Genomic DNA, 23287 nt, shown 5'->3' with positions numbered 1-23287 from the left:
ACTATGACCCGATTTCTTAAAAAAAAAGCTGGGAGTTTATATTCTCGGGATAGGGTGACAAACGAACAACTTCCAAAATGCACAAGATGTATGAGGAACAATTAGTTTGGCTGGAATTTGCGTAGGGGGGAGATCAGAAGCTGTTGAGAAGTGAGGCTATAGTTGGTGAAGATATCTGGCTGGTAAAAAGGCAATGGGAGCCCTTTAGAAATTCCTGGGATTCTGTTTCTTTGACTCGGGGTTAGGAAGGCAGGGAAGTAACAAGCGCCTTTTTTTTTTTTTTTTTAATAGTTAAGGAACCTGAGACTGGGGGTGGGGGGCAATGTCATCTGCCCAAGGCCACACAAGTGTAAGATCAGGCATGCATGTCTGCCAAGGTTTCAGTTCAATGTCCGTGCCCCCCTTTCGCTCTCTTCCCAAGGTACAGAGGCGGAATGGCGCGGTGCCCTCGGGTCCCAAGAGAGAAGGGCGCCAAGCTCAGAGCCAGTTCTGTGGAAGGGTAGGGGAAGCCCTGACCCCGGGGGCAATCTGGTGGCGGGACAGTCGTAGACACTTTCAGGAGAACCAGCTCAGGGTGACAGGCAGTGCAGAGAGCCCCGAGAGCGCCTTAGGCTTGCCTGCTCCAGAGAGCGGGACTCTTGGGCTGCAGCCGGGCTACTGGGCGCCGCCGTGCGCCCACCCCCGCCAGTGGTTCGCTCCGAACACCCCTCGTCGGGCGGCGGGTACTGCGGCCCGCCCCACTTCCGGTTGTTGCCGGGCCCTATATCCGGTGTCCGCCCGCCCTCGGCTCCGCTGCCGTGATGCTGTCCCGGTCCCGGTGTGTGTCCCGGGCGTTCAGCCGCTCGCTCTCCGCCTTCCAGAAGGTACGGTCTGGTAGAGCCGGGGCCCGGACGGGTGAGGAGTCTGTTGGCGGGCGGACCGGCGGCCTGGAAGGCAGGGGCGCGGCGCGCCGGCCGGGCCGGGCACCAAGGGCACTGGGACGCGGAGGCCGCGCTGGCTGGGCGGCCCGGGGCCGTGGTTGCCCTCGGGACCGTTTTGCGGAGCCCAGCGGTCCCCTGCCTTCTTCAGGCAGCCTGCGGGAAACGTTTCCTGCTGTACCCCACCCTCCGCGCGGGAGCTGGGGAGCCGCGCCCGTCCAGATACTTGACACAGAGTTAGGGAGGAGGCGCGGCGGAGTCCTCCGGCGGGATTCGGCGCCCGTCTCCTCTTGCTCTGTTAAAATCAGTGGGTATTAATGAGTCCCGTTGGGAAGTTGAGATAGTTTGGCAGGCCCAGCGTGTTGATTGGGACTGCCAGCACGGTGTGTTGCATTTACCTTCGGAGTTACGAGATTCACCTGTCACCACCACTGGGACAGCTTTGAGCGTGTACTTAAAAGAAAAAACTGGGTTTGTTTTTTTTTTTTTTCCATCTTGGGTGACGTCGATAAATGTCTTCTTTCTCAACAGGGGAACTGCCCTCTAGGGAGACGTTCCCTGCCTGGTAAGTTCTGCCCTTGCCGTCACCTAAAACGCTGTCCTCCTGGGCAGAGCCGTATGTGAGGAACTCGGGGGTGCCTGTGTTTCTCCTAATATTTAAAGACAGTTCGGTTCAGAGAGTAGTGAGATACAATGCTGCATAATCACGAGCTATCGCTTATTCATTTAGCTCGTAGTTGAGTTTGTACTGTGTTAGGCGCTGTGCTAGACACTAGGGATACAGGAGTGGATACAGAAGTGTACAGTTCTTGCCCTCGTGGAGCTCCTAGGCTAGTTGGATAGTGTCAGTTGCTAAACAAGCGAACAAAGGCAAATTTTTGTAACTGCTGAGAAGGAAACGAGGGTGGACAGAAGAGCCCTTTTTGAGGAGGTGACTTAAAAGTTATGGCCATGGCCGGGCGCGGTGGCTGACGCCTGTAATCCCAGCACTCTGGGAGGCCGAGGCGGGCGGATCACGAAGTCAGGAGATCGACACCATCCTGGCTAACACGGTGAAACCCCATCTCTACTAAAAAATCCAAAAAATTAGCCGGGCGTAGTGGTGGGCGCCCGTAGTCCCAGCTCCGCGGGAGGCTGAGGCAGGAGAATGGCGTGAAGCCGGGAGGCGGAGCTTGCAGTGAGCCGAGATCGCGCCACTGCACTCCAGCCTGGGCGACAGAGTGCGACTCCGTCTCAAAAAAAAAAAAAAAGTTATGGCCAGCAGAAGGTGACGGAGCTAACCCAGTGAAGCCCAGGAGAAAGAGAATGGCATTCACAAAGACTCTGAGGAAGAAAAGAGGTTGGCAGAACTTAAGAACTGGAAAAAAGGTGATTTGGCCAGAGTATTTTGGTTAAGGGAGAGAGTGGCATGAGATAGAAGATGGTATAGAGACTGAAGGAGTTTAGATTTTATCCTAGTAGTTAAAAAGAAAAAAGTGTCATCCATAGCTTATTTTCTGTTATATGCCTAGCCTAAGTATTTGTTGAATGAGTTGACCTTGTGGGCTTTCTTTGTGCCAAGCATTTATATGAGTGCTTTCTGTGAATTTTTTAGTTAATCATCTCAAAACAGTAAAATATTTTCTCTATTTTACAAATGCATAACCCAAGACAAGAGAGCTTAAAAGCCTTGGCCATGGTCACCCACCCAGCTGTTGATCAAGCCAGGTCTACCTGACCCAGCCTGAACTCTTTTTTTTTTTTTTTTTTTTTTTTTGAGACGGAGTCTTGCTCTGTCACCCAGGCTGGAGTGCAGTGGCGCAGTCTCGGCTCACTGCAAGCTCCGCCTCCCGGGTTCACGCCATTCTCCTGCCTCAGCCTCTCCGAGTAGCTGGGACTACAGGCGCCCGCCACCACGCCCGGCTAATTTTTTTTTTGTATTTTTAGTAGAGACGGGGTTTCACCGTGGTCTCGATCTCCTGACCTCGTGATCCGCCCGCCTCGGCCTCCCAAAGTGCTGGGATTACAAGCGTGAGCCACCGCGCCCGGCCCCAGCCTGAACTCTTAACCCACCATGTTCTCATTTACTCATGGACTCAACAGATCATTTATTGAGTGCTTACTATATGCCAGCCACTGCTCTAGGTAACAGGGGTACAGATGGACTCTAGCCTCGAGATTTTATGGGCTAGCTGGAGAGAGAGAGCAAATATACAATTATGCTCCGACAAGGGCATAAATTATGGTTACTACGAGAGAGGAATAAAGGGTGTGATGAGAGAGTGGGATGATGTAGCCCAGCTTGGGAAGGTTGGGAATGTCAGTAAAGGCTTCCCTGAAGAAGTGACATTTAACTGAGACCTGAATATAAAAGAGCCAAGAACATGTATTCCAGGCAAAGGGAATTGCTTGTGCAAAGGTTTTCAGACAGGAAAGGACTTGACCAGTGATAGACATGGGAAGAAGCCTGTCTGGCAGGAAAGATAGAGTGGGCTGGACGGTACAGGATCGTGTAAAGTGTGGACTTTATCCTAAGAGTTATGAGAACATAAGGCACCTAGCACAATGTCAGCTTGTAGTGGACTCTCAATAACAAACATATTTTTCAAGTGGGAACCCTGAACAATGTCAGTAAACATTTTCTCCATAGGTGGGCAGGACAATGGAAAGAGCCTTGCACTTGGGGATTTGCCTTTGGGCTCAAGGATTCACCTTGGGCTAGTCACTTAACCTCCAGAAGTCCTACTTATATGAAATGGGAATAATGGCAGATGGTTGTTCCACTTCAGAGAGTTGCGAGACTGTAAAATCAAGATGAGGTCATTATGGGAAAGCTTTTTAGAAACCCTAAAGCACTGTACAAATGAAATTTGCTATAGGATGAACTCTGAATTGGACTCCAGGTTCCCAAAATCAGTGTGAGCCGCCAGCTATTCTAGTTCAAAAACATACTATGCTTAGAATTTGCACTGCATAGTCATTGGCTGCTGGACATAGAGGTGACTGGCTTACCTATCTTGGGGTGCTTGTGAGGAGGTGGGCATAAGAGAGGGCTAGCTCTCATTTGGTGTCTTCTGAGCCCATGGTTCAGAAAGAGTTGTTAATCTGAAAGAAAAAAGACATAAGAAAGAATTCAGAAGAGGCAGCTGTAGTTACTAGTCATCAGTTGGGGAAATGCAGTTAACTATGATAAGGATAGCTGGTGGGCAGAAAGGGTCTCTCACCTTGTTGAGAGTGACCAGGGTGGAAGACTTCAGAAAGGCATGGGAAGTCAATAAACTGAAAGATGGGGACATGATTTTCTCAGCTCTAGGACAAGCTGGAGACCCTGAGCCTAAAGTAGCCAAGTCTTTGCTACTAGGATTCAGGTGATAAGATTTCCAACCCAATCTTTTCAAACCCAGACCAAACATCCTCCTTGCTTCTCAAATTGGGTTATGTATAGTCACAGGATAAGCCACCCCATGTCTTTCTCAAGCTTCAGTTGTATTTGAAGACTTGGCGAGTAGAGACACTTTATTATGAAAACATACAGGAATAATGAAAAGTTCCGACTTTTTAAGGTAGATGAGATTATATAATCACTTTGGGCTGTGCCATCAAATTTTTTCTCTTTCCTCCCCAGCCAAACACATAACCACTCAATCTCACATACCCATTTGCTCTCTGCCACTAAGGCTACTTTGGAAAAGTTTGAGAAGCAGGACTCTATGATAAAGATTATATCCGTTGCCGTTGGTCCTGCTCTGTCTCAGGGTTGGGGGTGAGCAGACCTCTTTTCCATTCCCAGCATGTATCCTTTGTGAGATAAGAGTTGTTGGTTAAGAGTTATTTTGTTTCTTGCAGGGGTCTCCTTATGCCTGGGACCAGGTTACCCTAACAGCAGGAAGGTTGTGTAAGTATCACTGGGGAGTACAGATATGTGGCCACGGGTTATTTGTTAAGACATGAAGTTCTAAATTTGACCATCTGATTTCTTCACTGGCCTCCAGACCTAGAAATTGAGGTGATTATGTTGAGTCCCTAGACTAACCTCAATGTTCACTTTTCCCATGTGATGTTCCTTGAGCATCTGCTCCATGTCAGGTGTTGGACTGGGAGTGTGCCGGCTCTCCACAGGTATTTGGATTATAATGAAAGTTAAGTTGGAATCCTCTTTTTATGGGATATAGAAGGGTGCTCCTAGATATTCTATTTGGATGTAAGTGCAGCTGAAAGGCTCGAGGTTACATTTATTGTGGAGATTGAGAGCATCCTCTCAGTAGCATAGTTACTCATTTTTAAAAACAGTAAAAGCATAAAACTGGTTGGGTCCTGGGACTGACTAGTTTGGAGGGAATGCTGTTATTGCATAATGCAGAGTTTGGAGAAAGGCTACCCATGTGTGTTTCAGATTAACTTCTGCGTATGAATGTTGCTTAAATGCTGCTTTGCATTCCAAGTATTTTCGTGGCAGTGCTAAGAGAACGCTCTCTAGTAACCGTTCAACAGCTGTCAGGCTGCTTACTCTACAGGGAGAATCCTCAAAGTGAAGAGGTCAGCGGATGAGCTTCTTACTTACTCTACATCACAGTGAGGGTTTTTGTTGTTGTTTTGAGACAGGATCTTGCTCTGCCACTTTGGCTGGCGTGCAGTAGCCTGATCTTGGCTCACTGCATCCTCAGCCTCCTGGGCTCAAGAGATCCTTTCACCTCAGTCTCCTGAGTAGCTGAGACTACAGGTGCATGCCACCATGCCTGGTTGGTTTTTGTATTTTTTGTAGAGATGGGGTTGTTTTGCCATGGTACCCGGGCTGGTGTCAAACTCCTGGGCTCAAGCAATCCATCCACTTGCCTTAGCCTCCCAAAGTGGAGGATACAGGCGTGAGCTGTGGTGCCTGGCTGACTGTTTTAAATTGAGTAAATGTTGCACTCAGTACTAGAAATATGAATCCTTGTGTTATTTTGGAGGGCAGTTTGATAGTCATAAGTCTTTGAAGTGTGTGTACCTTTTCTTTTTTTCTTTTTTTCTTTTTTTTTTTTTTTTTTTTTTTTTTGAGACGGAGTCTTGCTCGGTCACCCAGGCTGGAGTGCAGTGGTGCACTATCGGCTCACTGCAGCCTCTGCCTCTCGGGTTCCAGCAATTCTCCTGCCTCAGCCTCCTGGGTAGCTGGGATTACAGGCGCACGCCACCACACCTGGCTAATTTTTGTATTTTTAGTAGAGACGGGGTTTCACCTTGTTGGCCAGGCTGGTCTCTTAAATTCCTGACATCAGGTGATCCGCCCGCCTCAACCTCCCAAAGTGCTGGGATTACAAGCATGAGCCACCTCCCGGCCTATGTGTTCCTTTTCATCTAGCAATTCCATCTCTAGGCATCTATACTGAAGAACTCCTGGTATATTTATCTCAGATTTAATATCTGATAATATAAATATTATAAGATTTATCTCAAAATGACAAAGAGCAAGGGATTGGCTAAACTATAGCATGTTCACATGCTCACACTATGAAAAGTGGGAAAAAGCAGGTTACAAAATGATTTCATTTCCTACTGTGTGGTATGATCCCATTGTAAGTATTCTTTTTGCTATTTCTAATATTCTGTAGTGAACATCTAGTTATTTAGAGATTCAAAATGTATTACTCATCTACAGTCAAATGAAGATTGGGGCAATTATGAATCTCTACAATAAATACACTAAATATTTGAAAGTAAATAATGAAGAAAAAGTAAACTTTGTGTGGGATCACCCCTAATCATGTCACCCTAATCCAGTATCTTTGTGTGTGTTGTGCCTTTTTTGTGAATAAGGTACCCACTTTATTTAATAATCTTTTATTGTAAAACAACTTTTGGTTTTATGTTTTTACTAATAGTATTATATTTACATGATTAAAAATTCAAAAAGTAAAAAGATGTCCATGAGAAGACACTTTTTTATCCTTGTCCTCTAGCCCCCCGAATGCCTCTTGGTAGTGGTGGCCACCGCTCCGGGTTCCCGGATGACTTGCAGAGCAGCCTCTGCACTTGCATGTTACCTGTTAGTTCTTGTCTGTGGGCATGTACTTTACAAGGTTACAAACTATATGTAGAACAATTTGTATTCCTGTAGTTTTTAAATATCTTCATTTTTTCTTGGTTATACATAGACCTTATTTTGACATTATAAAAGTAAAAATACCCAAAGGCAACTTAAATCTCTTACTTTTCTATTATAAAAATGCTTGTTGTAGAATATTCAGACAATCCTGAAGTGTAAAAAGTGAAAGTCCCCATCAATCCAAATCGTTCTCCCAAATTGTGTAAGTGTGCAGCACATAACCAGAGATACCATATATGTCTACATCTCTCACCCCTCAGAGGTAACCACTGTTAATGGCTTTGTGCATACAGGGTTCGCTGATTCTCCAGTTTATATTATTTACTGTAAAGGCCATATCAGTAAACGCCTTGGTCTTTGAGGTTCGTTTTGAATGAGTCCGGAATGTATTGATGTGCTGTTTTCTAGCAAGAGAACCGAGTAGGAGATACCACATGGGGTTTGTGTGTGGTTTTTTTGTTTTGGGGTTTTTGTTTTTTTTTGGCATAACACCTTGTTTTACTTCTGAGTTAACCTTGTTAATCTTGCTGCCTTATCTGATCTAAATCTGTTATCTTGAGGGCAGAAATTCCATTATACCTTGCACAATGGCTTGTACCCTGGGCAGGCCGTATATCTATCTTGGATTTAGTTAGGAAAGAGACCTGGCTGGACATGGTGACTCACTCCTGTAATCCCAGCACTTTGGGCAGGATCTTGGAGTCTGGGCAATGAAATCCATAGTCTACAAAAAGTAATTAAAAAAAATTATCTGGGTGGCATGTGCCTGTAGTCCCAGCTACTCGGGAGGCAGAGGTGGGAGGATCCCTTAAGTCCAGGAGTTTGAGGTTACAGTGAACTATTATCATGCTACTGCACTCCAGCCTGGGTGACAGAGCAAGACTCTATCTCTTGAAAAACAAAAAACCAAATCAAGAAGCTAAGTCCTTTCGGTCTGCAAAGGACCAAGGTGCTTATTTTTTTCTTTAAAGAACCAAATGTAAGTCTGTTTTGTGAGAGCTGGCATTGCATTGCAACACAGGGGCCTGAGCATACTTGGGGAGCTCACCATTTAAGGTACCTGGGTCGTTAGGCTCTACTCCAGACCTGCTGAGTCATAATCGCTGGGGGAGAGGCCTAGACAAGTGAACTTTGAAAAAGTTCCTCCCCAAGTGACACTGATGGACACCCCGGTCAAGAGTCACTGTTTAAGGGGAAGGTGACCCATGGGGCCTTAACTAGACTAAAATGTGAGTGGTTCACCTGCTAAAGGAGTTAACGTGTGTTTCTTTTGTAGCATTAACAACAGTGTCTTCAGTGTTCGCTTTTTCAGAACTACAGCTGTATGCAGTAAGTACCTGCCTTCTTGGGAATGGAATTTTACGGGAAGAGCAACAATTGATTGAGTTTAATTAAAGAAAAATATTAAAAAGGAAAAATGAACTACTTGTGATTTTCTTTTCTGCATTTTTCCTAGAGGATGACTTGGTTACAGTCAAAACCCCAGCGTTTGCAGAATCTGTCACAGAGGGAGATGTCAGGTGGGAGAAAGGTAAGATTTAGTTTAGTTTCCTCTTTTTTTTTTTTTTTTCCAGACAGAGTCTCGCTCTGTTCCCAGCCTGGAGTGCAGTGGTATGATCTCGTCTCACTGCAGCCTCTGCCTCCCAGGTTCAAGTGATTCTCCTGCCTCAGCCTCCCAGATAGCTGGGATTACAGGTGCCCACCACCATGCCTGGCTAAGTTTTTTGTATTTTTAGTAGAGATGGGGTTTTACCATGTTGGTCAGGCTGGTCTCAAACTCCTGACCTTAGGTGATCTGCCCACCTCAGCCTGCCACAAAGTGTTGGGATTACAGGCCTGAGCCACTGAGTGAGCCACTGCGCCTGGCTCGTCTCACTTCTTAAGTTTAAGTGCTATCTAAAATTCTCCCCTCCCCACAGGATAGTTGTAGAATTTATAGCTGTGCCCTTTTCTTTACATACGTACTTTCTGCTGGCCCTGTAGGAAAGGGTTCTTGTAACATACCTGCCAAAATGGGTTTTGTGGCTATTGGAGGCTCCCCGCTAACAGGTAGTCTTGTAGCCTTTGATTGTCTTTTCAGCTGTTGGAGACACAGTTGCAGAAGATGAAGTGGTTTGTGAGATTGAAACTGACAAGGTAGGCTTATCTTATATTCGTACCGGTTTTTCATGGGCTTCCCTTAGTTAACCTAATGAAAGAAACAGGGACTTAACCATTGTTTAGAGATAATTTTTAACTAGCTCTAACGTCAGTTGTAAAATTATTGGATTCATTCAATTAAAAAAAAAAACTTTTTACATTTAACTTTTTTTTTTTTTTTTTTAAGACATAGACTTGCTCTGTTGCCGAGGCTGGAGTGCAATGGCCTGATCTCAGCTCACTGCTGCAACCTCCTCCTCCTCCTGGGTTCAAGCGATTCTCCTGCCTCAGTCTCCCTAGTAGCTGGGCTTACAGGCACATGCTACCACACCCGGCTAATTTTTGTATTTTTTGTAGAGACAGGATTTTGCCAGGCTGGTCTCAAACTCCTGACCTCAGGTGATCTGCCCGCCTCGGCCTCCCAAAGTGTTGGGATTACGGGCATGAGCCACCGCACCTGACCTGCATTTAACTTTAAATTGTTTGCTGTGTGTGTACTATGTACTTCATTTAGTAGCTTTAGTCTTGTAGTATGTGGTGAGGGGGTGGGCAGGGTAAATGAGCTGTTTGCAGTTTTTCCTGTATCACTTGGAAACCTATTAACTGAATATTGCCTGATTGTTTCTGAGAAAGGACAGAAAGAGTGAATCTTCACAATAGCGATGGCTTGTTATCACCCTTGCTCTGAAATTGTGGCCTTAGATGTTTGTGTGCAGGGCCTTATATATTGTGTTGCAACTTTGTGACTCACTGGAGATTTGTTGTTATTGTTGTTGTTGTTGTTGTTTTGAGACAGCGTTTTGCTCTATCACCCAGGCTGGAGTGCAATGGTACGATATCGGCTCCACCTGCCAGGTTCAAGCAGTTCTCGTGCCTCCGCCTCCCAAGTAGCTGGGATTACATTTTTGTAGTTTTTAGTAGAGATGGGGTTTCACCATGTTGGCCAGGCTGGTCTTGAACTCCTGACCTTAAGTGATCCGCCTGCCTTGGCCTCCCAATGTGCTGGGACTACAGGCATGAGCCACCGTGCCCAGCTTCATTGGAGATTCTATACAGCTAATTTTCTAATGCTGGATAAACATTTGGACTTCCTCCATCTGTCTTCTTCTTCCAGACATCTGTGCAGGTTCCATCACCAGCAAATGGCGTGATTGAAGCTCTTTTGGTACCTGATGGGGGAAAAGTCGAAGGAGGCACTCCACTTTTCACACTCAGGAAAACTGGTGGTAAAGAAGTTCTCCTGGTGGTCAAAGTCTCCAGTGTTCCCTCTTAGGATTGGGACTGAGCATAATGTGCTAATTCCCTGATATGTCAAAGACTCTGTCATTCCAGCTGCCCTTAGTTGAGGGAATAAGGGGTAAATTTATATACAGTGTGAACTTTAAATGTCAAATTCTAAAAGAAAAGTTTATTTTTTAAAAAATAAACCTTATACTCTGTTCTTTCCATGGGTGTTTTTTAGCAGGAGCTGAGAAACTGGACCTTTTCTTATAGATATACAGACTGAGCATACCTAATCTGAAAATTCAAAATCTGAAATGCTCCAAAACTGAAAAATCCAAAATCTGAAATGCTTCAAAACTTTTTGAGCACTGACATAATGCTCAAAGGAAATGCTCATTGTCTTTTATGGGGAATTCAGTGTTGTTTCTTTTCACATCTATTCTCTCATATCTCTAGGAAGGGTTGGTATTTCTTTTGGGAAGAAATGAGAAATAAATTTGTACTGGACCTGATAGGATTAGAGATTAATAACTTTATCTGACTCTTAGTTAAATTTTATAACCACTAAAAAGTCTATTTCTTTTTCCTAAGTGAGAATCGTATCTGTAGACCAACGAGTCACAAAAGTCTATTTCTTTTTCATTGTTACACTAATAAGGCAGATAGACCACATGATTGAGGTTAGTCAGGCAAGACCAGAAGCTCAGAGTAGAAAACATGTATGGTAGAAGGCTGGGAAATACGGATAGTCCTCCTGTTGCAGAAGTTTGTTTTAGCACTAACCCTGGATATAATGTCCAGATGGGTGAAAAACAGAAACATTTCATTTAAAGTTGTGAGATTATTACTTGGCCACCTCAGTGATTTATGAGTCATCCTGGATGAAGCGCTTTCTTAAGCCTAAGTCAACCCTCGATGACTATTTTATTTTTTGAGACGGAGTTTCACTCTGTCGCCAGGCTGGAGTGCAGTGGCCTAACCTTGATTCGCTACAACCTCTGCCTCCGGAGTTCAAGTGATTCTCCTGCCTCAGCCTGCCGAGTAGCTGGGACTATGGGCGCATGCCACCACGCCCAGCTAATTTTTGTATTTTTAGTAGAGACGGGGTTTCACCATGTTGGCCAGGATGGTTTTGGTCTGTTGACCTTGTGATCCGCCTGCCTTGGCCTCCCAAGGGGAGTAATCCCTTGGCCTGTAATCCTGGGATTACAGGCATGAGCAACTGCGCCCAGCCTATTTTTTAATAGTATTCTTGCATATATAATGTTAAAATAGAGGATGGAGAGTATCAGTAATTAGAAATATATTATGTTTATGTATGCATTTCAATATTTTAAATTGCCTAGGTGTTTTTTTTTTTCCCCTTGGAAGTTTACATTTTCTTGGGCTTGATAGGTGCTTTGAAAGTACTTGCTGAATTTATTCAGTAGAAACCTGTGAAATTGGGAAGGGAGCTAAATTGAGCCAGTTATCTGATGGACATTTAGGGACCCTGAGGACTAGAGAATAGTGCCTTATGTCATTGTGTGTGTGTCTCATAGTGCTTTGCGTATTGCTGATACCCAGTAGACATTTGTTACTTGATTGGAGCTAGAGTTTTTGCCACTAAATTTTGCTTGGTTGCTTCTCATTTCAGACAGTACCAGTGGCATATACTTTTCTTGTTTTTCAGCTGCTCCTGCTAAGGCCAAGCCGGCTGAAGCTCCTGCTGCTGCAGCCCCAAAAGCAGAACCTACAGCAGCAGCAGTTCCTCCCCCTGCAGCACCCATACCCACTCAGATGCCACTGGTGCCCTCGCCCTCACAACCTCCTTCTGGCAAACCTGGTAGGCTTCCAACTCCCACTTGTCATGTGGGAGAACATCTCGTCTAATATGTTCCCTCACAGGGTAAACTCTAAGACTGATGATGGTTCTGAACAGGCCAGGTTGGCTGCTTTGTAGAAAGAATTCTAGAATTTGTATCCGAAGGCCTGCTTTGCATCTCAGCTTTCTGTTACTAGCTGTGTGTCTTTAGGCTAGTCACTTAATTTATCTGAACAGATTGTTCATCTGTGAAGTTGGAGTGATACTAATATACCTCAGAATATCTTGAATATTAAGTAACAGTACATATGAAAGCACTGGCACAAACTCAGTAGATGTTTCTTTGTCTGATACAGCTTTATCCTCTTCTCATTTTCAGTGTCTGCAGTAAAACCCACTGCTGCCCTGCCACTAGCTGAGCCAGGAGCTGGCAAAGGTCTGCGTTCAGAACATCGGGTAAGCCTCTGAGGACCACTTCCAGGAAAGAGGCAGGGGGCAGTGTTGAGATTAGTGGAGTATGGGTGTGGTGGTGCCTCCCTGTGAATGGCTGGCAGCTCCTTCCCTCAACCTTGACAAAGGGAGTTTAGGGTATAACTTCTTCATAGTCATATAACCATCAAATGATAGGACTAGAACCTGAGGTCTTCTGAACACTTGTTCAGTGGTTTTCCTACTGTATTATGCTACCAGTGAAAGCCTTGGGTAAGTTAAATATTTGTAGGGGGTGGTAGCTTAGTAACCCACCCCCTTCGTCCCACGATGTCACACACTTCAGAGAGGTGGTTTAGTGAGCTCTATTCCTATACTTCCGGGATACTTAGCTGTAGCTAAGGGATAATACTCAGTAGCAATAGCTGTCAGGTGCAGACATAAAACCTCAAGGAAGTATGGTCAGGAGTGTGGTTCCTCTGCCTGAGAATACTTCCTAAAATATGATAGCCTCGAAAGTTTGTTCCTCATGAGGTTCTGTTCCACAAATAGCTATTCTCTTGCAAGTCTTTATCAATAGAAAGTGCCCTTTTTCTTATGATTCTTATGTTGGCTAGACTACACTACACTGCATTCTTTCATAAATGGGTTTTGGTTTTTAAATCACTGTTTCTGAGTCTTCATTCTGGTCAAGCTTTAGGCACATCTGAGTGAGTAGTTTTGGCCTGTGTTTGCATGTTTTTGCTTGGAGGAGAAAGGGCCACCACAGGAAAGGGAAGCCTGGAGCTCTTATACTTAGATACTATAGTCCTTGGCCATCCACTAATGGCAAGCCATGTTCTTTCTGACTACACGGGGAATGCTTGACCCAGAGAGATCAGATTGTCATGCTTGTTCCACTCTCGCTTTCAGGAGAAAATGAACAGGATGCGGCAGCGCATTGCTCAGCGTCTGAAGGAGGCCCAGAATACATGTGCAATGCTGACAACTTTTAATGAGATTGACATGAGGTAGTGTCTCTAGTTCCTCTTATCCCCTAGACCCTTTTTTGTTAGAGAACACGAACTTGCCCCAGTCCTTATCTAGTGCTGATTCTAAAACTAACTTGTCAGGGAAGAGGTATTTATTTGTTTATTGTTTTTTGTTTGTTTTTGTTTTTGTTTTTTGAGATGGAGTCTTGCTGTCTCCCAGGCTGGAGTGCAGTGGTGTGATCTCGGCTCACTGCAAGCTCCACCTCCCAAGTTCACGCCATTTTCCTGCCTCAGCCTCCAGAGTAGCTGGGACTACAGGCGCCCCCCACCACGCCTGGCTAATTTTTTGTATTTTTTTAGTAGAGACGGGGGTTTCACCGTGTTAGCCTGGATGGTCTCGATCTCCTGACCTCGTGATCTGCCCGCCTCGGCCTCCCAAAGTGCTTGGGATTACAGGCGTGAGCCACCGCGCCTGGCCTGTTTATTGTTAACTTTCACAGAGTGACCCACTGGCTTCTTCTCTAATTGGCTTTCCTGATACTATGCCTGCCACCTCCATGACCTTAACCTTAGCCTTGGCTAGGTGTAGGGGCTCACACCTGTAATCCTGGCACTTTGGGAGGCCAAGGCATGCGGATTGCTTGAGTCCAGGAGTTCAAGACCAGCTGGGTAACAAGGCGAAACCCCACCTCTACAAAAAATACAAAAATTAGCCAGGTGTGGTGGTGCACACTTGTAGCCCCAGCTACTTAGGGGGCTGAGATGGGAGGATCGTTTGAGCCCATCACTTACATATTTTCCTAAGTGATTCAGAATCAAGTAGATGAAAAGGCAAAGATAGGCTGGGCTTGTCTTTCATTTTACCCAGCTTTGATGGTGAAATGGAAAACAAGTTGTGTTTTTAAATAACATTAGAATGTTAACCAAAGGTACTAATTCACTAGGTATACCCATTTCTGTAGTGAGCTAATTGTTGACTTACCTGTTTTCTTCAAGATTTCGATGTGTTCAAGTATCAGCACTGTCAGGAAGAGAAATTTGACAAACATGTTTTGAGTGCGTACTGTATACAGAGTACTGTACTGTGGAATTCAGTGGAGATACAGGCTGAGCACCATGGCTCGTGCCTATAATCCCACAGCTTTGGGAGGGCGAGGAAGGAGGATCGCTTGAGCTCAGGAGTTGGAAACCAGCCTGGGCAACATGTATACTGTCTCTACATAAAATTTTAAAATTAGCCAAGTGAGGGCTGGGTGCGGTGGCTTGCGCTTGTAATCGCAACACTTTAGGAGGCTGAGGTAGGTGGATCACATGAGGCCAGGAGTTCGAGACCAGCCTGGCCAACATGGTGAAACTCTGCCTCTACTAAAAATACAAAAATTACCCAGGCATGGTGGTGCATGCCTGTAATCCCAGCTACTTGGAAGGCTGAGGCACAAGAATTGCTTGAACCCAGGAGGAGGTTGCAGTGGCTGATACCGTGTCACTGCACTCCAGCCTGGGCAACAGAGCGAGACTGTGTCTCAAAAAAAAAAAAAAAAAAAAAAATTATGGTGGCGGGGACCTATAGTCTCAGCTACTTGGGAGGCTCAAGTGATCCTCCTGCCTCAGCCTCCCAAATGGCTGGGACCACTAGGAACACAGGCGTGTGCCACCAGGCTTGGCCAATTTTTTTAGTTTTTGTAGAGACAAGGTCTCACTGTGTTGCCCAGGCTGGTTTCCCGAACTTCTAGGGTCAAGCTATCCTCCTGCTTTGGTCTCCCACTGGGATTACAGGCATGAGCCACCATGCCTGGCCAAAAAAGAATTTTTAAACAGGTCTTCAAGAATGACTAGCATTTTGTCAGCCTTGTGGAGAAAGGTCATTCCTGACGATGTTAACAGTATAGACCATGAGATGGGAAAGTAGAAGACACATTTGAAAAATTGTCAAAAATCATTTCTGTTGTGAGGATTTTGTATAGCAAAGAATGGTAAAGAAGGTTGGATCCTTATTTCAGAATGTTTTGAATGCCAGGGTAGGAGTTTATATTTAATTCAGGAAGCAAATCAAGTCTCAGGTCATCTCTTTGTTTCTTTTTGTCCTGAGGGTTTAGTCTGTGAATCTACTTTTCATTAGAGAAATTTGCTTTTCTTTGGAAAGGGTTTGAAAAATAGGGAGAAGGGAGTGTTTTCTTGATAGTGTGCTGTGGCATTGTTCAGAGTAGGGCTCTGTGACCTGTTTTACTAGATGTCATCCATTCTGTTGGGAAACTTTCTGAAGAGACTCGATGACATTCAAGCCAAAGATTTCTCTCTTGTTCATAGGATGCAGGGGAAGGACCTTGACTGATGAATCACAAAGGCTGCAGCTTATGTTTCAGTGCATTAGGGCCAAATTGTACACAAATTGAATTGGACTTTGAAATTCTACCCAATTTCTTAAGACAAAACATGTAAATATTTGTGGCCCTGAAAGATGCAGTTGGCCCAACAGCTTTGATTGGAAAGTAGGCGTAATAGCTGGATCTCCTTTCAGCAGCTAATCAAGGTGTCACTTAACAATGGCCTGCAGTCTTGCTGCAGCCTAATTTGGTTTAGATTGAGTGCCCTTTGGGTCTTGTGCTGATCAGCTAACCCATAAGGGACCTTTCTGAGACCTTCTCCCTTCCTCTATTGTCCCAGCCTTTGCCTCCAAGGGCAGAGCTCTGAAATAGAAAACTACTTAATGACCAGACAATAACATTTGGGCAGGTTTGAGAGCAGAGATGTTTATCACATCTCTTTCCCTCTTCTGCAGCTCTTGTGTCTTGGGAACCAGTAATGTCTTTACGGTGGTAATCCTAGCACTAAATAAGGTTAGAATCAGGAAAACAAGCATTTTAAACCCAATCAGTCCCCCTTGGAAAAACTTCCTTTTTCAAAAACAAAAGATCCGAAGGGGGCTGTTAAAATTGTACCACATCTTACCTTTCATGCTAATGTTGAATTAGGCCATTAGAGGGAGAAAGGGAGAACTGAGCATTTGGCCCTGAGATAAAGTTAAATTCAATTTTCATCGTAGAACTGCATTACTGCATTCCGGTAAATACTGAGGTTTCTTCAGCAAAGTGATGGGAAAGCCATTTCCCACTAACTCTGCAATGTGTCATTGAAAAAAACCAGTCCCAAAAGAATAAAGGCTGTTCATGTTGTAAAGGCTTTTCAGAAGACTTGCTGCTTAATCTGAAGGGGACCAGCCTAAACCACAAGTTGCCACTTTTCTAAATACCAAGGAAATCACAGCCATTAAACTAATCTTAAGGGCAAGAACTATGTCTTAATTAGCTTTGTATCTTGGTACCTGGCCCTGACCCTCACATGTAGTAGGTGTTAGTACCTGTTTGAAAGAATAAGTGGATGGAACTGTTAACTCTGGAAAGATGAAGAATGGATATGACTTTCTGTGAGCCTGAAAGAACACTGGGTTATACCCTTCCGTGCATAGTCATGACTGCTTTTTCCCACATGGAGCCTCATGTACCCATGAGGTGTTTATTTTAGTCTCCACTACAAGAGATAGGAGGAATATCACATGGGAGTTATACTCGGATTTGGTGTGGGTTTTTTTTTGTATTCTAACAAGAAATAAAAAGAATATTGCTTATTTTGTAGATTTTGTTTATACTTTAAAACTTTTTTTTCAGGATGGATAGCTCAGTTATTCAGGGCAAGGATGTTGGTATGCTGTGTGATCTCTTGTTCATATGATGTGTCACTGAAATCTGTGACTTCTAGACCATGAAGGAGCCCTGTAAAGAGCTCAACCCACCTTAAAGACAGATTGGGCCTGATTCCTTTATATTTCTTTGTAAAAGAACAGAGTTATTGTGTTAACCTCAGGTAGACTATTTCAAAACTTGAACTAAGGTAATGGTCCAGAGTGAGGGAAAAGCTCTCACCTAATTGTGTATATGGGGTGAGAAACCTGTGTGAAGTCAAAATGCAGGCTTTGTGGTCAGTTTGTTTTGTAATGTTTTTCACAGTAACATCCAGGAGATGAGGGCTCGGCACAAAGAGGCTTTTTTGAAGAAACATAACCTCAAACTAGGCTTCATGTCGGCATTTGTGAAGGCCTCAGCTTTTGCCTTGCAGGAACAGCCTGTTGTAAATGCAGGTGAGTTGCTTGTGGCCACAATTGTAGAGGTCCTGGGAGGTAGGTGTATGAGCGCAGACCTGTTCCCACATGCAGAGGACCAACAGACCAAGGCTTTTTATTTGCTACCTATAGAAATATCAGTATCTTCCCCAGGGATTTCTTGGTTCACCTTCCTAAAGCAGCATCATGATTACTTTCTCCCCACCAGCTGGGTAGAACAGTTTCTCTTCCCAGTGTACAGCTTGGCAGCTGCTCAGGCAGCAAGCAGTTCTGGGATAGCCCAGCTCTCCAGGCTGTCTCCTGTCAAGGTGGAAGTGCGTGTTCTGGCTTCCTCCCCTCCCCTAGCTCCACAGGCCCTGTTATCTTGGGGCCTGACTTCCACACTTGGTGTAGGCTCCTGACTGACCTTTGATCTTAGGTCGATGGGCCTCACTGGGAGCTTGGGCTTGGCCTCTCATGGACCTGGTGCTTATTTTCTTTCCTTTTTACTTACCTACGTCATTGTAGTGTTGACCTAACAAGCACTTTGTTTTCCTGTTGACACACTTCTCTGTTCCTTGGGAGATTGGAGAGGGGGCAGTGATACTTTTGCCATCCTCAGCAGTGTCAGGGGCCCTAAAGGTCTAGAAGTAGAAGCCCTAGTCCCTCCCGTTGAGTGGTGCTCTAGGGAGGTAGCAGGCCATCTTTGTTCTGCCCAAATGTATACCTCTTCTTGTTTTTCCCATTCTTCTCATGCCTCCCTGACTGGCTCTATCTTTTTCAGTGGCCCCCTTCTGCTTGCCCACACATGTAGGTGGCTCTCAGAAGTTCTCGTGGCCTCTTTTTCATGTTACATGCTTCCTCTGGATGTCTTATCTAACAATACAACGTGGACTTTCTGTGGAAATGATTCCCAAGCCTTTATTTTCCCATTAGTGCTAGGTGTACATTTTCAGATGCTGGTTTGCCATCTCTTGAGGTAGCATATTTCAAAGCCAGATCACCCCGCTTACTGTTGGATCTCCCCTCTTCCTCTTGTTGAGAGTTGGAAGCAGAGAATGGGTAGTATCTCTATATCCCTTTTCCTTTGCTAATTTGCCCTTTTTTGGAACATTTGTTAACCCTAGTCATTCTCTGCTAAAGGAGGGCTTGAATAGAGCTACTTAATGAGAATTTAGTGCATACCTATCCTATGTAAGCCAGTGTGTTGAGCCCTTCTTAGGGCTGCCAAAGAAATGGATGCTCCTATGCCCAGGCTCAGTCAGGGGACTTGGGAGATACTCTACTTGGTTGGGATAGGAGTAAGTGGAATGCCAGCTGTCATGCGTAATGCAATGGTGTTCATGGTGGTTGGTCAGCCCACACTGTATCAAGCTCTGCAGATTTTTACTCTGTTAATGCACATATTACCTCATTAGTCTTGGCCTTCCTGGGGAGTTGTATGTAACATGTATTTTCTCTCTCATAGTGATTGACGATGCAACCAAAGAGGTGGTGTACAGGGATTATATTGACATCAGTGTTGCAGTGGCCACCCCACGGGTATGTTGGGGCAGGAGGTGGGGAATGTTGGTCTTAGACCCTCACCTTATCTGTGTGAAGGAGATCACACAAGAGAAATCATTTCTTTAATTCTGTATTTTTAGAAGGGAGTTAGTAAAAGTAACCTTTTTTTCTTTTAAACCATGCCACATTGTCTTTTTTTTTTTTTTTGAGACGTAGTCTTGTTCTGTCACCCAGGCTGAAGGGCAGTGACACGATCTCGGCTCACTGCAAGCTCCGCCTCCCAGGTTCACGCCATTCTCCTGCCTCAGCCTCCTGAGTAGCTGGGACTGCAGGCGCCCGCCACCACGCCCAGCTAATTTTTGTATTTTTAGTAGAGACAGGGTTTCACCGTGTTAGCTAGGGATGGTCTCGATCTCCTGATCTTGTGATCCACCCGCCTCGGCCTCCCAAAGTGCTGGGATTACAGGCATGAGCTACCGCGCCCGGCCCACATTCTTTTATCTTAAGATTTTTCTGTTAATCACATTGAGTAATGAAGGTATTCTAGGGAGGGGATACCACTGGTTGAATCAAGAGAGTTGTTAACTATAAAGGGTAATATTAATTTGCAACTGAAAACAGCTCTTCACCCCCTTCAGGGTCTGGTGGTTCCAGTCATCAGGAATGTGGAAGCTATGAATTATGCAGATATTGAACGGACCATCACTGAACTGGGAGAGAAGGTAAAGTAGAAAGGTGTATACAAGCTGCTGAGCAGGCGAGGGAAGACAGCCTTCGGAAGGCTGGGCTCACCAGCAAGCAGTGCTCATGGAAAGTCAAGTGCATAGCCCCAGAGAAAAGCAGTGGCCCATGAGAGCTAAGTATTTTGTATATCTGGTGGAGTTTACCATGCTCTGGTAACTGAAATCTCATCAGATGAGACCTGCTAGAAAAGATCATCTTTGAAGTCTTCAACTATATGAAATTGTGCCTTTTCTCTGGTGGAGCACTGGTCATAGACACCTCAGCCAAACAACTGTCACATGGAAGCTAGCGCTTGTGCCATCGATCTCATGATACAAGCTTTCTGGACTTCCTTCGCTTGTTTTTAGAGGCAAGGTCTTGCTGTGTTGCCCAGGCTGGAGTAGAGTGGTAGAGTCATAGCTTACTGCAGCCTTGCACTCCTGGGCTCAAGCAATTCTCCTGCCTCAGCCTCCTGAGTAGCTGGGACTACAGGTGTGCACCACTATGCCTGACTAATTCTTAAGTTTTTTATAGAGATGGGGGTCTCGCTATGTTGCCCAGGTTGGCCTTGAACTCCTGGCCTCAAGCATTCCTCCTGCCTCACCCTCCCAAAGTGCTGGGATTATGGACTGACTTTAGGTGAAGGAAGCTGGGTTGGCTTAATATTTCAATGATGAAATCTGTTTTTAGGCCCGAAAGAATGAACTTGCCATTGAAGATATGGATGGCGGTACCTTCACCATTAGCAATGGAGGCGTTTTTGGCTCGCTCTTTGGAACACCCATTATCAACCCCCCTCAGTCTGCCATCCTGGGGATGCATGGCATCTTTGACAGGCCAGTGGCTGTAGGAGGCAAGGTAGGAACCGTCACTTCTAAGGTCCTAGTGGCTAGGTCTTGATGAAAGGGAAATCCAATTAAATGCTTAATGTAAAACATTAACAATAATTTCAGGCCTAAGTTCCATTTCTTAGTTTCTAATAGCTGAGGCACTGATTATCAAATTGTGGTCTGGATCAGCATCATCTGGGACCTTTTTAGAGATGCATATTCATAGACCCCATCCCAGACTTAAAGAAGAAGTGCAGATGATCCTGATGCATATTCAAGTTTGAGAACCACTGAGCTGAGGCGGCTTGTTTGCTTCTATGGAGTGGGGGATATAGTTGGAGACGTGGTCCCTTGCCCCTGGGAAACAGATGACAATTATGCATGTCAGTCTGTGAGCTGCCAAGTTGTATGATAAAGCTTGGAAATTTCCCGGGAGTTCAGAGAATTAAGTATTAAAAGGGGCTTGAGCTGGCCTTTAGAAGATACGTTGGTATCAAAAAGCTTTCTGGGAACTCCTGTGTTTAGAATCCTTTTGGGTTACTGACTCCTGTGTGAAACCACAATCTGTAGATCTTCCTGGGAAATGCCCATACACCCAACTACACAAACAATTCCAGAATTTGTAGACCCCAGCTTAATTTTTTTTTTTTTTTTTAATTCTAACCCCAGAGAGAAGCAAGTACAGGCAGCCAGAACTGAAGGGAAAACTTTCCTTGTAGGCAGCAGATGCGTTAGAGGGCAGAGTATGTTTTTAAAAAATAAAAGGCAGTTGTGAGACGACAGTTTTCTTGGCAAACTTTGTTTCTGAGTGGGGAAGCTTTGCCCTGAGGGTAAGGCCTGGTCTTTGAAAATACTGTAAATATGCAGAGGCAACATCAGTTAGGAAAGGCTCTGGAATTAGGAACTTTGTTATGGGCTGTGCTAAATCTCCTCCTTTAGTGAGACTGGCTGTGGCTTGCTGGAGACAAACCTATTTACCTTTCCTTTCTGTAGGTAGAGGTGCGGCCCATGATGTATGTGGCACTGACCTATGATCACCGGCTGATTGATGGCAGAGAGGCTGTGACTTTCCTCCGCAAAATCAAGGCAGCGGTAGAGGATCCCAGGGTCCTCCTCCTGGATCTTTAGGAGGGACCCACACACTCTACAAGTTGATCATGCAGGAACTGAAAACCAGTCTTCTCCCTGTACCCTCATGGGTCCCGGGTTAGCCTGGTGACAGGCAGGCACATGCTATTGGCCTCAAGCAAGGAAGCAGAGCACTATGTAACCAGCAGTCACAGGTCTTTTCTTGGTGTTCCTGCCAGGCTCTCTCTCTCTCTGCACCTGTTTCATACCCTCGAATATCTTAATTCCTTAGGCTTGAGAGAGAGAGCCTTAATGGATGCTCATTCTTATTCCTGCCTTTCTTCCATCAGCTCTCCGCAAAGATGATTTTGCATCTCCCTAGTGCTGGTATACTATAGAGAAACCCCCGGGGACCATGTGATTAAGTTCCTATCTTTTGAAAGTTTGTTCTGCAGAGACTTCTAGGAGGATGCTGTGCCTTCCAAGCTCAGAGCAGCCTCTGTCCTGGCTGTGCACATTCTCCCTTGATTCCACTTGTGTGGAGGGATTGAACACAGGCAAAGAGGTGCTGCTTTGCTTCTTCAATGGCACCTTCATTCTCCGTTGTCATTGACTTCAAGATGCCTCTTCTACCTCTTCCAGGAAGCACAGGCCAGGGGATCTGGGTGTGTGAGTGGGAGGAGAGGGCAGAGGTCCCCTGAGGTCACGCGTTGTAGTCATCACAGAAGGAGAGCCCAGGCCTGCCCTCACGCTCTCCATCATAGGCTGACACCAAGAAGACTCGTCTTGGCACAATCTCACACAGCTGGGGCTGTAGCAACCCTTTCCAAACTCTTTGCTGGTTGCTGGGCCTCATTCTAGCACCTTGTTCTTAGAGCAGATTCTAGCACATAATGACAGTGGGACTGAGCATGGTCCCGAGGAAGGACCAGAGCCTGGTAGAGACTAGGGAAGGGAGGTCTCCTCTAGACTGACTCAGATTGCCTTGAGCTTTTCAGTTAAGTTGCTGTAAGCACCTGGGCTGAGGAGGCAGTTTTTGTTCCTTCCTGCGTTATAGCGGGCCCTTGTCTCTTCCTCTGCAGGACACAGATCTGGAGGACGTGGACTGGGGTAGGAAACCACCCTGAGGGTGTTAGTACATAGTGGTGAAATGGATGAGGTAATTTCTAAGGTGTGTTGCCCGTGGATCTGGGCACAATCATTGGAATTCCTTGGAGCCACTGGGATTCATGGCTTTGTATCCAACTGCATCCAGGCCTGAGGCTGCTGACATTTGACACCAGGGCCAGTAGAGAGTGCCCTTTTGTATCTTGAGCCAAGAAGTGAGGCCTGGCGGTGGGGGAGGGGGGAGGGGGTGGGAGCCAATACTGAGTGCCTGCAGCATCTACTACTCTGTCTTCACTATTCAGAACTTGTAAAGTATTTAAAGAAACTGATTTTAAATGCAAATTAAAGGGCAGATGTTCTCAAACAGGGTTCCTGTATCTGTGTTCCTTTTGGCTACTGAGGTGGTACAAGT

General features: G+C 45.4%; 1 protein-coding gene across 1 annotated transcript; it reads left to right on the top strand.

Annotated features, from left to right (window-relative positions):
• Positions 1 to 758: 758 nt before the first annotated feature.
• Positions 759 to 23240, top strand: DLST (dihydrolipoamide S-succinyltransferase). The gene is made up of 15 exons (XM_032179379.2): positions 759 to 863; positions 1449 to 1482; positions 4743 to 4791; positions 8255 to 8307; positions 8435 to 8509; positions 9059 to 9114; positions 10232 to 10343; positions 12014 to 12166; positions 12525 to 12601; positions 13487 to 13584; positions 17550 to 17680; positions 19110 to 19183; positions 19786 to 19869; positions 20561 to 20728; positions 21694 to 23240. Exons 1-15 carry the CDS (start codon positions 801 to 803, stop codon positions 21826 to 21828), a joined length of 1362 nt encoding a protein of 453 aa, XP_032035270.1. The 5' UTR covers positions 759 to 800; the 3' UTR covers positions 21829 to 23240.
• The last annotated feature ends 47 nt before the right edge of the window (positions 23241 to 23287 follow it).

This window comes from Hylobates moloch, unplaced genomic scaffold, assembly GCF_009828535.3.
Source record: "Hylobates moloch isolate HMO894 unplaced genomic scaffold, HMol_V3 SCAFFOLD_16, whole genome shotgun sequence".
Classification (NCBI taxonomy): domain Eukaryota; kingdom Metazoa; phylum Chordata; class Mammalia; order Primates; family Hylobatidae; genus Hylobates; species Hylobates moloch.
The sequence above is the reverse complement of the archived record's forward strand: the minus strand, read 5'-3'. Positions and strand labels throughout refer to the sequence as shown.

Excerpts from the sequence above, each read along its gene's own strand:
- DLST (XM_032179379.2), top strand. The coding sequence starts at position 801 with ATGCTGTCCCGGTCCCGGTGTGTGTCCCGGGCGTTCAGCCGCTCGCTC. Across the intron at positions 1,483-4,742 it reads AGGGAGACGTTCCCTGCCTG|GGGTCTCCTTATGCCTGGGA; the intron begins GTAAGTTCTGCC and ends TGTTTCTTGCAG. Across the intron at positions 4,792-8,254 it reads CCTAACAGCAGGAAGGTTGT|CATTAACAACAGTGTCTTCA; the intron begins GTAAGTATCACT and ends TTTCTTTTGTAG.